The 12,003-nt window shown below is 35.4% G+C and overlaps 3 protein-coding genes across 3 annotated transcripts; all 3 read right to left on the bottom strand.

The window, feature by feature from the left end:
* Window positions 1-2,411: 2,411 nt before the first annotated feature.
* Window positions 2,412-4,584, bottom strand: LOC148933167 (uncharacterized). The gene is made up of 6 exons (XM_089065547.1): window positions 4,549-4,584; window positions 4,335-4,446; window positions 4,082-4,234; window positions 3,634-3,993; window positions 3,486-3,562; window positions 2,412-3,290 (listed from the first exon to the last, which is right to left on the bottom strand). Exons 1-6 carry the CDS (start codon window positions 4,582-4,584, stop codon window positions 2,412-2,414), a joined length of 1,617 nt encoding a protein of 538 aa, XP_088921673.1.
* Window positions 4,585-6,558: 1,974 nt separating this feature from the next.
* Window positions 6,559-7,445, bottom strand: LOC125221385 (uncharacterized). The gene is made up of 3 exons (XM_048123503.2): window positions 7,217-7,445; window positions 7,045-7,121; window positions 6,559-6,839 (listed from the first exon to the last, which is right to left on the bottom strand). The coding sequence occupies exons 1-3, from the start codon at window positions 7,443-7,445 to the stop codon at window positions 6,672-6,674; spliced, it is 474 nt and encodes a 157-aa protein (XP_047979460.1). The 3' UTR covers window positions 6,559-6,671.
* Window positions 7,446-7,615: 170 nt separating this feature from the next.
* LOC125218400 (5'-3' exonuclease family protein) lies at window positions 7,616-11,582 on the bottom strand. The gene is made up of 9 exons (XM_089063328.1): window positions 11,493-11,582; window positions 11,145-11,408; window positions 10,779-10,955; window positions 10,150-10,320; window positions 9,417-9,598; window positions 9,080-9,326; window positions 8,849-8,978; window positions 8,180-8,643; window positions 7,616-8,087 (listed from the first exon to the last, which is right to left on the bottom strand). Exons 2-9 carry the CDS (start codon window positions 11,337-11,339, stop codon window positions 7,836-7,838), a joined length of 1,818 nt encoding a protein of 605 aa, XP_088919454.1. The 5' UTR covers window positions 11,340-11,408; window positions 11,493-11,582; the 3' UTR covers window positions 7,616-7,835.
* Between the last annotated feature and the right edge of the window lie 421 nt (window positions 11,583-12,003).

Raw genomic sequence — 12,003 nt, 5'->3', positions numbered from 1 at the left:
CCAAAAAAAAAGTCCATTAATACTATTTTAATTTAATCCACATACCTCAAAACTAGTCTATTTTCATTTTTGTTCTAACAAGGGAAGCTTCATTCTCAGTTAAGTAGTAGGATGAACCTGGTCCGTGGCCTCATGTGGGTCCTCTATCCTTCTTTTTAAAGTCTTACTTGTATATCCTTGTTAGTATTCCCTCCAAATCTCCAACTATTCAGTAATTTATTCTCTTTGTTCTCCTCTTTCAATTTCTCTACCTTCTCTAATTGATAACTTTTCTATATTCTTTCTCTATCAATTTCTCTAATTGACATTTTTTTGGCACCACGCTGCTCATCAGTTTCAGAGAAATTAGCAAGCACTAATGAAATTCAGATCTTAAGTGATGGTGAGCAATGGTGGTGGATATACAGAATATCATAACTTTAGATTGACAAAAAAGTGTAACAAAATAAGATTAAAACAGATGACTACAAATAAGCTTGGCGAGCATTCATATAAAAAATAAAGATATATGAGTGAATTACATATTTAGGACCTATACTTATCACGACGCACGTTTGCGGTCCCTATACTTGCAAAATATCATTTGCGGTTCCTATACTTGTATTTATGCACGTTTTAAGGTTCTTTTCTTTTTTTGACATTTTTTTGGACAAAAATACCCCCAAATAAATGAATGAAAAATTTATATACTACTATTTTCTCTCCTTTTTCTTTCTTCTTCATTTTTTTCTCTTTCTTTTTCTGTAAATGACTTGTATAATTACAAGAAAATTTGAAATGAGACATATTTGAAGAAGGAAATAAGACAAATCAAATGTTCAGCTAAGAAGTTTATTTTACATTATTTTGTTAGAATTGCGAAGAGAAATTTCTGATGTGAGAACCCACATAAAGTCGCGGGCGCCGCCACTTGCTAAATACATACAACCAAAATTACCATAATTTCATCCATTCCATTTATCTCTTATTATTCCTCATTTTACGAATGATTAGATTCAGATATTCACTTGTTGAAATTCGTCATTTAAATTTTTAATCTTTTATTTACGGGATCATTAATATAATACTCCACATTTGAAGCATAATCACAAATACTCTAGTGTGATGTAGGAAAATGACGTGAAAATGTAAAATTTATCAGTATATGATTAAATTTCTCAAAAAATTTAACAGAACACAAGGAAATAAGATTAACAAACCCATAATTTTAGTTCGAATTTTATTATAGACAAAGGAAAAAGAAAGGAGGAGGAAAGAGAGAACATAGTGTACAAATTTTCCCTTTAGCCCTTTGGGGGTATTTTCGTCTAAAAAAAGATCAAAAGGTGAAAAAAATCTTAAAATGTGCATAAGTACAAGTATAGAGACCGCAAATGATATTTTGCAAGTATAGAGACCGCAAACGTTTGTCGTGATAAGTATACGTCCTAAATATGTAATTCACTCGAGATATATAAATAACATGACCTGGCCATGTTTTCTATCGTCTTAATCTTCTGTCTTCAGATCAAATCTTATTAATCTGACCAAGAGAGAAGACAGGAATATAGAGAGATTTAGAAAAAGGGGAAAAAATGATGTCTGTGAAGAATAAAGGACACGACTAGAGCAATACAAGAACGTGAGAAAATAATGAAATGGAATTACACGGCAGATCAAATCTTATTAGTATAATTTAACTAAAAAAAGTACTGTAGTAAACAGTTTTATATACCGTATAGAGGTAAGAAGATAGGGTCTCATTAGAATGACAAGCTCCCTCTATTTTAATTAAATTGAGTCATATTTCATTTTGAGATATTATAATAAAGTTGAATCATTTTCTTTTTTTAAAAAAAAATAAATACCTAATCACTATTACTTTATTATCACCGGCTTTACTCTCTTATCTCGTATACTTTTTTAGGGACGGACGAAAAAGGAAATAAATGACAAATTTTCAGGGATGAAGGGAGTAGAATATTTTGTTCGCGTGATATTTTTTATTTGCCAAATGCATACATAATTTTTTCCAAATCATAGACTATGAGTTAGTTGAGAAAAAATATCAAAGTTATGATATAATTAGTCATTTTTTAATGTTATGGGATAGATTAGAATTTGACTAAACTTGTTTTTTTTTTTCATTTACCCCTTAAAAGAATTATGTCTAAAGAGAGTAAATTATGAACTACTCCGTATTACATAAAATAAGATTAAATATTTTATTATTTTGTCATAAGAAAATTACTCAAGTAATAGGATGAGTCAGTTAAAAATGGAATATATGATTTTAAGTAATCTCACATAGAATGGAGAAAGTATAAATTATACATGCATACAATTTAATGTTTGATTACATGGTGTATATAAAGGAAAAGTTCCTAATAATTTACAACTTTGATGTATATGTGTGTGTATATAGATGATGGCTAATCATCTTGACTAAAAAGGGTGTCATCAAATTCTTGTATATCAAATCCTATTCCGTTAAACAGATAATCATAATTTCCACCTTGCTCAAAAATATCTTCTACCACTAGTGGTGGTGATGCTGGTGGAGCAGGAGTAGGAGCAGCAGCAGGAGCAGGATCAGGATCAGGAGAACAATGCTGCTGCAGTATATCATCAAGGTATCCCCCCGAAGTTTGTTCGGAGAAACCATCTCCCGGTGCCTCCACTGGCAGCAACGCAATATCTTGATTGGAAGGAAGCACTGTCGAGGGATCGTGGAAGGGAGCAGCGTTCGCAGAGGTATCCCACGGCTGCTGCTGGTCCAGCAAAGAGTTGCTGCATTCTCCTGTTTGTTGAGTTGGAGGGCCTTGGAGCTGGCTCTTGATTTTTGGGGCGTACGAGGAGAGCAATTCCGCTTCTTGGCCATGAATTCTTGATGAACAACTCCCTAACATAGAAGATTGCTGCAGAATGTAGCTAGCTGATTGAACAGTGTTCGGATCCATAAAGCGGTGTTGTTGAACATAGCTCGTGGATTGATCTTGTGATCTCCCTGCAGCAGAAAAATCTGGAAATTTGTTGATCTTGTTGGTGGAGCCATAATCTATGTTGTCACCAATGAATCTGTATCCCACAAAATTGCTGTTGTTGGAGTTGCCATAAGATGAGCCACGTTTTGCTCTGAGTTGCATCATGTTTCTCAGATCACTGAGATGTGAGCGTCTGATTCTGGTGTCAAAGACGAGATCATTACTCTGAGACGATGTTAGAACACCTAACTCTCTGAGGTCTGCCCTTGCACTTGTGCAAGGAAGTGAGCCCGAGGTACTTTCCTGTTTCGTGTTGTACCGATATTTCTGCAACCGGTGAAGAATCAAATGATGAGAGTATGAATTTCATGAGTCACATGCTCATTATTTTGATGAGATGATTCTTCATTAATGGTTTCAAAACACACATTTCCAGCATTAAATACGAAGATCTCGTTGCATGTGAATAGAGTGATTCGATTTCTTTGCAAACGCATGCTGATTTCAGTTGTGAAACCGAACCTGTAAATGGCTGGCAACGTTCTCCCTGGTAAGCGAGGGAACGCCCATAACTTCGACTATTTTCTTGGGAACAGCCTCTGCGAAAACAAGACGAAAGTGTTGCTAAAACAACATTATCAGATTGTCAAGAAATGAGTTGTGATCTTACTGTCATGTCCCAATCTAGCAATGGCATCCACAAACTTCTGATGCATTTCCTTTGTCCAAGTAACCCTTGGCTTCTTCCCTCTATTGCGATCGTCGTTGCTGTTTTCACTTCTCTCTTCGTATAACTCCACAGCCTTCCGTTTCTGGTTCAAGCGCGTTGCATCCTTACTCGAGGAAGAAGCCTTGTTTGTTTCAACATTTTCTTGCTGATTAGCTGCTGCCCCAATTTTTTCTTCCTCGACTCCTTTCGGATTCACCAAAAGATTACTCAAATCATTGAAGCTCAAGCCAGTCAAACAATAAGCAGAGAAACTAAGCGGCTCGTCTTTGGGCTCGACCCTCTCATCCTTACATATCATCACTGCAAGTAACAACGAGCCGATGCTGATCAAGTTCACATAGAATAGTACTAGTAACACACAAGCATACCATGAGAAGCTTTTACTTACAAAAAGCCTTCAATTTCAGCCTTTTCTCGATATTTAGGATGATTGCTTTGCCTTCTGATTCCAACTTCTGCACATTTGTAATAACAAGATCAAGCCTGTCCTTGTTCTCCCATATCGAATGTAAAGCATCGTAAACAGTTCCAGTATGCAAAACTGAGGAGAAAAACAAGAGACGTCGACTCAATAAATAACTCTGCAACAAAACTCAATCCAACGAAGCTAAATAAAAAGTCGAAGCTCATTCCATTCGTACGTTCACTAGTGCAGTGTCGAAGCACCTCAGCCACTTTTCCTCCGCATTCTATGCCATCATTGACCACAAGAATCCCCATACAGATAGCTTGGTTGGCATTCATCTCAGGAAGCTGTAAAAACAACACCATCATCTCCAAGACTAGCAGGGCGAAAGACGACGTCTAGGTTGGTAAAAAAGGAAAGGAAGTAAGAGGGATTGTTAGATGACTTACCAGGCTTCTGTCTTGTATGAATTCATGTAGATACATTGAAGATAACTATCTAACAGAAAAACTTCATAGTAATGATAAAAAACAAAAACACTTGAATGTCTTAAATGTGAGAAACTAATCAACTAACAAAACGGTAATGACAATGCTTTATTTGCATATAAAAAGCAAGCAAATGAAAGAAGAAATAGGAAATGGAGAAAATGGGCATGAAATTTAGATACATAGTAAAAAAAAAAGGTGTAAGATATGAGAGGCATTTAAATACAAGGATTCTGCATTAAATGTAGAATTACCACATTGCATATGAAGAGTAATTACATGAATTCACGCCATTTTGATTGCTTTGTGTAGTATTAATTAAAATCACACCACGACATAGATACACCAATTATATTCCTTCCTTCCAAAGGAAATAGTGAGCGTGAGAGAGATGAAGAGCTATTTACAGTTGAAAGGAGTAGTGTTTTAATTAATAAAAATGAACAAGACCAAAACAGATGCAGCTTAATTTACAGAAGCAAAGTGAGTAGATCTCTCACGATAATACTCTTTAATGCTTAGCTGCTGATGATTCTGTTTTTGAGGTGTTACTTCAGTGCCCGATCGAGTTGCAAGTTCATTTCTTTCAATTCCTGTCACATATACAACATGGTCATTGTCAGTAAAATTTATTCAAAAAATAGACTCCATTATTTTCAGAGAGTCCTTCAAAAATTAGGTGGCTTCCTTTGGAAAAGTCTTTAGCACAAGCTGCATATCTTCATTAGTCACATTTAATTTGGTTTTCTCCTTTGGCTTTCAAAATAGGAATTCACAGTTCATTCTAATCTGAGGCGTCAAATTTCGTAAACAGAACAAAATGTAATGTGAATGTGGATTCTCTATACATTCAAAGATTAACTACTTCCAAATTTACAAACTACGAACTACTAACTAAGTACTTCAGTATGAAGAGAAAACGAAAACTCTATTCTCTTGAGATAAAACTCACTTGAAGCAAACATATCTCCAGAGAAGATCAACAAAAGAGCATGCATAAGATTGTTGTAGCTACGAACAAGAACGAGCTTAATAAATTATAATCCCTACTAATCTCTCCTTACATTCCTTCACCTTTATAATCTCACTCGATCAAACATTAAATAATCGAAAATTACACATCAATTATGTAACTTCACTATCACGTCCATATTCCAATTTTTTTTAAAAAAATTGCAATACATTTTATTCAAAAAAAATAAACGTTGACAATCAAATGTGCTAATTATTTAAAGGGTGTGATATTTTTTAATAAACACCTCAAATGATGTCACAAAAAAATCATTATATTGTATAAATTGATTAGTTGTATGTTTTAAAGAGGTAACTACAGTTTCTGGCTTGGATTTTGAAAAAACCGCAAATCTTAGTCTTGTTTTGCATTTGATCTGTTTGCCAAGCTTCATCAATTTTTCACTGAAACATATGTTTTCCACTGCAAGATATTTTTTCTGTGGATGGATATAGTAATATATCAACTTAATATAGTAAAATATAAATTGAATAAGTTGGTGGAATGTGTGGAGTTTGTTTATTATTCATATTAATTAAAATGAAATGCCACTTCTACAACGGACAAACCGAAATAGCAAAAAAGACTTATATTGCCGAAAGGAGGAAGTATTAATTTGTACCAACCAAATTATATAATATCATTATTTAAAGCTCAATCACATTTAAATTTATAATTTTGAAATTCTGATCATTCAAAAGTTTGAAATACAACATCTAACTTTATAATTGCTCATTACGAATGTCTTCAACTATAAAAATTATTTATTTAAACATCAACTTTTTATTTTTGTATCATAAATGTCTGTTGTCCATTTTTTAGTCCTTTATTTTTTTTTTATTACTACTCTTGACTAAATGTAAAAAAATAAGCATACAATTTATTCACTTTTTATGTTAGATCTGAAACTGAAAGTAGTTGTATTCGTGTGTATTAAGCAGAGTAACAACATAAAAAAATGGAGTAACAAGTTGATATATATGTATACTATATATGGCTAGTCATCTTTACTAAAACGATGTCATAAAATTCTTGTAATATATTAAACTGGTGGTATGTCTTTTGTATTCCATTAATCATGATTTCCACCTTCGCTGGTGTTGGAGTTGTCAGAAGATGAACAATATTGTTTCGCTCTCAGTTGCATCATGTTTATCGCTCTGAGTTGCATCATGTTTCTCGCATTATCACTGGCACGTGAGCGCGGGAAATATTCCGCTTGTTTCATGAAACGATATTTCTGCAACGAGATCAACTAGCTTTCTTGAATGAAGAATCAAATGAAGAGTGAATTTCATGAGACATGCTCTTTATTTTGATGATATGATTCTTCATTAATGATTTCAAAACGCATAAGATTTCATCGCATGTGAATACTAGGATTCGATTTCTTTGCAAACGCATGCTGATTTCAGTTGTGTCTCAAATGTGGTCTAAAAACGAACCTGCAAATGGCTAGCAACGTTCTCCCTGCTAAGCCTGGGAACGCCCATAACTTCAACTATTTTCTTGGGAACCGCATCTGCCAAAACAAGACGAAACTGTTGCTAAAACAATGGGAAAAAGAACTACATAATCAAATTGTCAAGAACTGCAAAAAATGACTTTTAATCTTACTGCCATTTCCCAATATTTCAATGGCATCCAAGAACTTCTGATGCATTTCTTTTGTCCAAGTAAGCCTTGGCTTCAACCCTTTCCGGTGATTGTCGTTGCTATCTTCACTTCTCTCCTGCCGTAACTCCTCAGTCTTCTGTTTCTGGTTCAAGCACTCTGCATCCTCAATCGAGGAAGAAGCCTTGTTCGTTTCAACAATGGCAGCATCAGAAACAGGTGATATCTGCATGTCAGATAGTACTAATTAACTAACAAAACAGTAATGGCAAACAATTTATTCACACAAAACCAACTAAATGCAAGAAGAGATAGCAACTGGAGAAAATGGGCATGAAATTTATATACATAGCCAAACAAGGCCTCAGGTATCAGAGGCATGTAAAATACAAATATTCTGCATTAAAATCAAATCGCGCCATTTTGATTGCTTTCTGTAGCATTAAAATCAAATCACATCAATTATATTCCTTCCAGAGAGAGAGAGACATTGCCACCATGAAGAGCTATTTACACTTGAAAAGAGTAATATCAACAAGGCCAAAACAGGAAAACCAAAACCTTATGTTAGACTAATGCAGGTTAATTTACAGAAGCAAAGTGTCACGAGAGGGTGGCGGAATCAATCAAATAGAAGGCGCCGTCTGGCGGACTTGGAAAATCTTGGACTTGGATCTCTCCTTTTGTCGTTGGAGGAACCAGATCCCTTCTCGGAATCCTCCTCAGGCTTGCTTGAGTTACGCAGTTTGGAGGAACGATAAAACTCTTTAATGCTTAGCTGCACTCCGCTGGATGTGGATGATTCTGTTTTTTCAGGTGTTGCTTCAGTGCCCGAGTTTGATTTCTTTCTTTTCAACACCATTTCTTTCAACTCCTGTCACGTACAACATGGTTATTGTCAGCATGCAGGAAAGTTTATTCAAAAAAAGAAACTATTACTTTCAAATAGAGAGTCAAATATCTCACCTTTTCCTTCAAAAATTGGTTGGCTTCCTCTGGAAAAGCCTTCTGTACAAGCTCCATATCTTCATCAGTCGACAAAAAACAACCTCCATTTTCAATATGAATATAAGGAGCATCCGTATCTTCAGTCAAATCAAAAGGTTCATCGAGGTCTACTACCAACGGTAAATCAGATTCTTGAGGAATTGGGTTGGCAGCATCCCTCAAACTGGCAGCAGCCTTCTTCCATTTAACAACATAGGATTGATGTCCGTATCTTGTCTTAACACGCTGAATGCTATGAAACTTGTACGATCCATATAGTAAGTCACTGGTTGGGGCTGAGGCCATATCTCGTAAATATAATGTTGATAACATTGGTAGTATTCTTTGCCTAATATAAGATGGTTCCCAGTGTTGCTGATAAGCAAGGTAATCAACCAGCATTTCCGTGTTGGGACTTGCCCATCGTAAATGTGGCCTATCGTCTGTCACAAAGCCAAACAAAAAATATTAAAGAATCGTTAACATGAAACTGCCAGAGAACAGAAAGTTAGAAACAGTAGCAACAGATGAGCTCTTCATCTAATTCCTAAAACATCAACATCCATCCTTCTACCATTTCCTCGATAAGCATGTTTTTGTGTATTCATGCAAAAAGTATTGACATATGATAAGTTCTAGCCAATGTACCAATTCCATTATGGTTGCTCAGGTACATCTGTACAATTTCATCATTTGGAAAATTTTCCTGTGATGCAATCTTTCGGCAAACTGTAAGTTTCCAGGAGGCGTCTTTCTGCTTAGCTTTTTCTTCTCTGTCCTGAAATCAGATAGCACACTAAGATTAAGACGCTGCAAACAGGAAACTACTATTCAAATTCAGAAGAAGAAATACGAATGAGTGAAGGACTAATTCTGTACCAAGTCACATGAAGTGCACAAACATTTGAATCCGGCTGGTTTGTGAGAACAACTCTGGCCAGCAGTTGAGTTGCAATGTTCACAAGAAAACTTGAGATGGGCTTTTTTATTTCCTGGATGGCCACAGTGAGAACAGTGAGGTATTCTTAGCTTCAAGGATTTATCATTCGAACAGCTTGCAGATTCATCTTCAGCAGTATTGTGTCCCTGGATCACCAGTGGTTCTCCTTTGGCTACGTCATGCAGCCTGAGTAACATGCAATAATAATCAATTAAAGAGTGATGTTTTGAATGATTTGTAGATAAATAAGAAAGGACAAGCATGAGAAACACACACCTGTTCAATATTTCATCTTCACTAAAAATTTTGACAAAGCGAACTGCAGTTTCAAGCCCAATTCCATTTATACCATTTAAATCATGATCGCTTCCAACCATCAAAGAAATAGCTATCAAGTGATTTCTCCTTAGACCAAGACCTGTCTCAATATCAGATATATGGTAGCACTCAAACGGCTCCTGTCCAAGATATGAAAGCTACATTAACTGTAGATCATATAAAGACTGAAATACCAATAATGACAGCAAGATAAAATATTAGTTTAACAGAACAGTGTCAAGAAAACCTCGGCCATAAAATGAATAAGTAGTGCTTAATGGGAGTCATTTTGGAGGACCATTCAAACATTATAAATTATTATCTTAGTCAGCTGAAATATATATTATAACATCGCAGCTGGCAGGGGATTTCATTCCAAGAACATCATAAGGTTGAGGGATATTTGGAGCTTAGGCTGGCTAGAACTGAAAAGAACATTTTATTCGCGAAAGAAAGATACTAACGATAGGACATATACAAGACCATCTTGTGGTTCTTTAAGCACCATATGCGGTGGCTCTCAAATTTAGTAGTAGAAAAGAAAGTTCAGTACAAATGATCAACACTCTCCACTAGATGTACATAATATATTTCATGTAATCATGTGTAAATCACTTTATCAACAAAAAGAGTAGGTAATAATAGTTCATCTTAGATATAAACCACAAATAACTGAGTAAGAGGAACTTACTTTCGAGTTTGGCTGGATTCGCTTTACCACACACTGGGCACCATATAGAAATGCATCACTGTCAGCAGTGATACAAGCATCGACATGTCCTTCCCTATTTAACTGAGCACAGAGAGCTTCAGCTTCTCCTTTGGCTTTCAATATAGGCATTCCAAGGAGTTCGAGCAATTCCTACCAAAACACAAAGGAACTATCAGATAGCTCCAGAATTACCCTAAGGACATCAAAGTTATGAGCTATTAAGCACGTCTAAATTCATTTCAAGTGTCAAGTCTCCCAAACAGAAAGAAACTGTTCCAAAAAAACACGTACAAGGCTCTGAGCAATGCCAAAAATGTAATGTGCATGTAGATTATCTAACCAGACACATTTAGTAAGCCAAAACATGATTGTTCAATTTCAATGAAGACAGTGACATAGTATCATATAAAATATTTCTGTTATTGTATCATTTTGACCACATTGAGTGCATTCAGACAGCTGGGAAATGATACTAAATAAATCTGAACATATTGAGTTAGAATCAATTATCAATGACATGCATCTATTCGAGAAAACCATAACCAGCAAAGACGGTCACAAAAAAGATCCATGTGAATTCATCACAACAGTTTGAGTACCCAACTCACCACACATTCTTCAATACATTTCTTAAAGGCTCGATTCCTTTCAACTGATACACCTTTCTCTGCTTCTGGCAAACTTGACATGTCCATACCAGATGATCGGAAGTACCGCATTATCCTTGCCTGAGATTTTAACGGGGACGGAGTCCCATCGAGTACAAAGACCGGGTAGGCTCCAAACTGTAACAATCAACCAATGTTATGACATTACAACCATTTCAATATCAGAAATACACATACAAAAATCATATCCAGTTAAATATTAATAAAGCAAAATCCCCATCACCTAGATTAAGAACTTCCAAATTTACAAACTACAATCTACTTTAATAAAGGAGATTAAAAAATGAGCAAGAACAAGACTTGTACCTTGGAGAAAAGATTGACCGTTCGGAAAAAGGTTGTGCGAATATGGGAGTTTCTAATGTACCCTTTAATGGCGGTCTCCTGCTGCACAATCCAATACGACAAATCCACTGCAACGCGTTTGTTTCTGAGGAAATCAAAGCCTTGGAATCGGGCGTAGGGTTTGAGCAAATCCCAGAAGTGGCCTCCAACCCCCATTGCAATTCGAGTGAAGAAATTGGTGAATCAGTGAAAATTCATAGCTTGGGGTTTTTGCAATTGGGGCGGCTGAAAAAGAAAAAGGGTAACGCTTTTAATTCAATTTCTTGGTTGATTTAGGGGTTCAATCAATTCCTTTAGCGAATGCCATACCAATATGGAAACTGAAAATTGAAAATTAACCGTTGTGGGTGTCGTTCCAAATATTTGGTGCAGAGCTCAGAATTTTATTCGAATCTTTAAGGTCAATCTTTTAGAATTTTATTCGAATTTCGTGTGACTAGATTCGATGGGATATCTAAAATAGTTTTTATTATAAATTAATTAACTGCTTGTTTAATAGCCCAAGATATATAAGTTATATGAATTATTTGGCTGTTTGGTAGATAGAATAAGGTCATGATAGGCCATCAAAGCCCATCTAGACTCGCTGAGGCTCAGAGTGAATTAGTTCAAAATGGTGAATTATTTAATACACCCTTCGTCCCTAAAGAATATGCACTTTGAAAAAGTAAATAAAGTAGTTAGTAAAAAATGAGTCTCACCTCATTAGAGATAAGAGTTTCCAAAATTAGAAAGTTCATATTCTTGTAAGACGGACTAAAAGTGAAAGAGTACATATTCTTGTGGAAAAGCGTGAAATAGCATATTCTTATCTTAAAAC

Source organism: Salvia hispanica, chromosome 1 (assembly GCF_029641045.1).
Source record: "Salvia hispanica isolate PSC_SH4W2 chromosome 1, Shi_PSC_v1, whole genome shotgun sequence".
NCBI classification, from domain to species: Eukaryota; Viridiplantae; Streptophyta; class Magnoliopsida; order Lamiales; family Lamiaceae; genus Salvia; species Salvia hispanica.
The sequence above is the reverse complement of the archived record's forward strand: the minus strand, read 5'-3'. Positions and strand labels throughout refer to the sequence as shown.

Excerpts from the sequence above, each read along its gene's own strand:
- LOC148933167 (XM_089065547.1), bottom strand. The coding sequence starts at position 4,584 with ATGTATCTACATGAATTCATACAAGACAGAAGCCTG. Across the intron at positions 4,447-4,548 it reads TCATACAAGACAGAAGCCTG|CTTCCTGAGATGAATGCCAA; the intron begins GTAAGTCATCTA and ends TTGTTTTTACAG. Across the intron at positions 3,291-3,485 it reads ACGTTGCCAGCCATTTACAG|AAATATCGGTACAACACGAA; the intron begins GTTCGGTTTCAC and ends CACCGGTTGCAG.
- LOC125218400 (XM_089063328.1), bottom strand. The coding sequence starts at position 11,339 with ATGGGGGTTGGAGGCCACTTCTGGGATTTGCTCAAACCCTACGCCCGA. Across the intron at positions 9,599-10,149 it reads GAATCCAGCCAAACTCGAAA|GAGCCGTTTGAGTGCTACCA; the intron begins GTAAGTTCCTCT and ends TATCTTGGACAG. Across the intron at positions 8,644-8,848 it reads GAGCAACCATAATGGAATTG|ACGATAGGCCACATTTACGA; the intron begins GTACATTGGCTA and ends GCTTTGTGACAG.
- LOC125221385 (XM_048123503.2), bottom strand. The coding sequence starts at position 7,445 with ATGCAGATATCACCTGTTTCTGATGCTGCCATTGTTGAAACGAACAAG. Across the intron at positions 7,122-7,216 it reads TGAAATATTGGGAAATGGCA|ATGCGGTTCCCAAGAAAATA; the intron begins GTAAGATTAAAA and ends TTGTTTTGGCAG. Across the intron at positions 6,840-7,044 it reads ACGTTGCTAGCCATTTGCAG|AAATATCGTTTCATGAAACA; the intron begins GTTCGTTTTTAG and ends ATCTCGTTGCAG.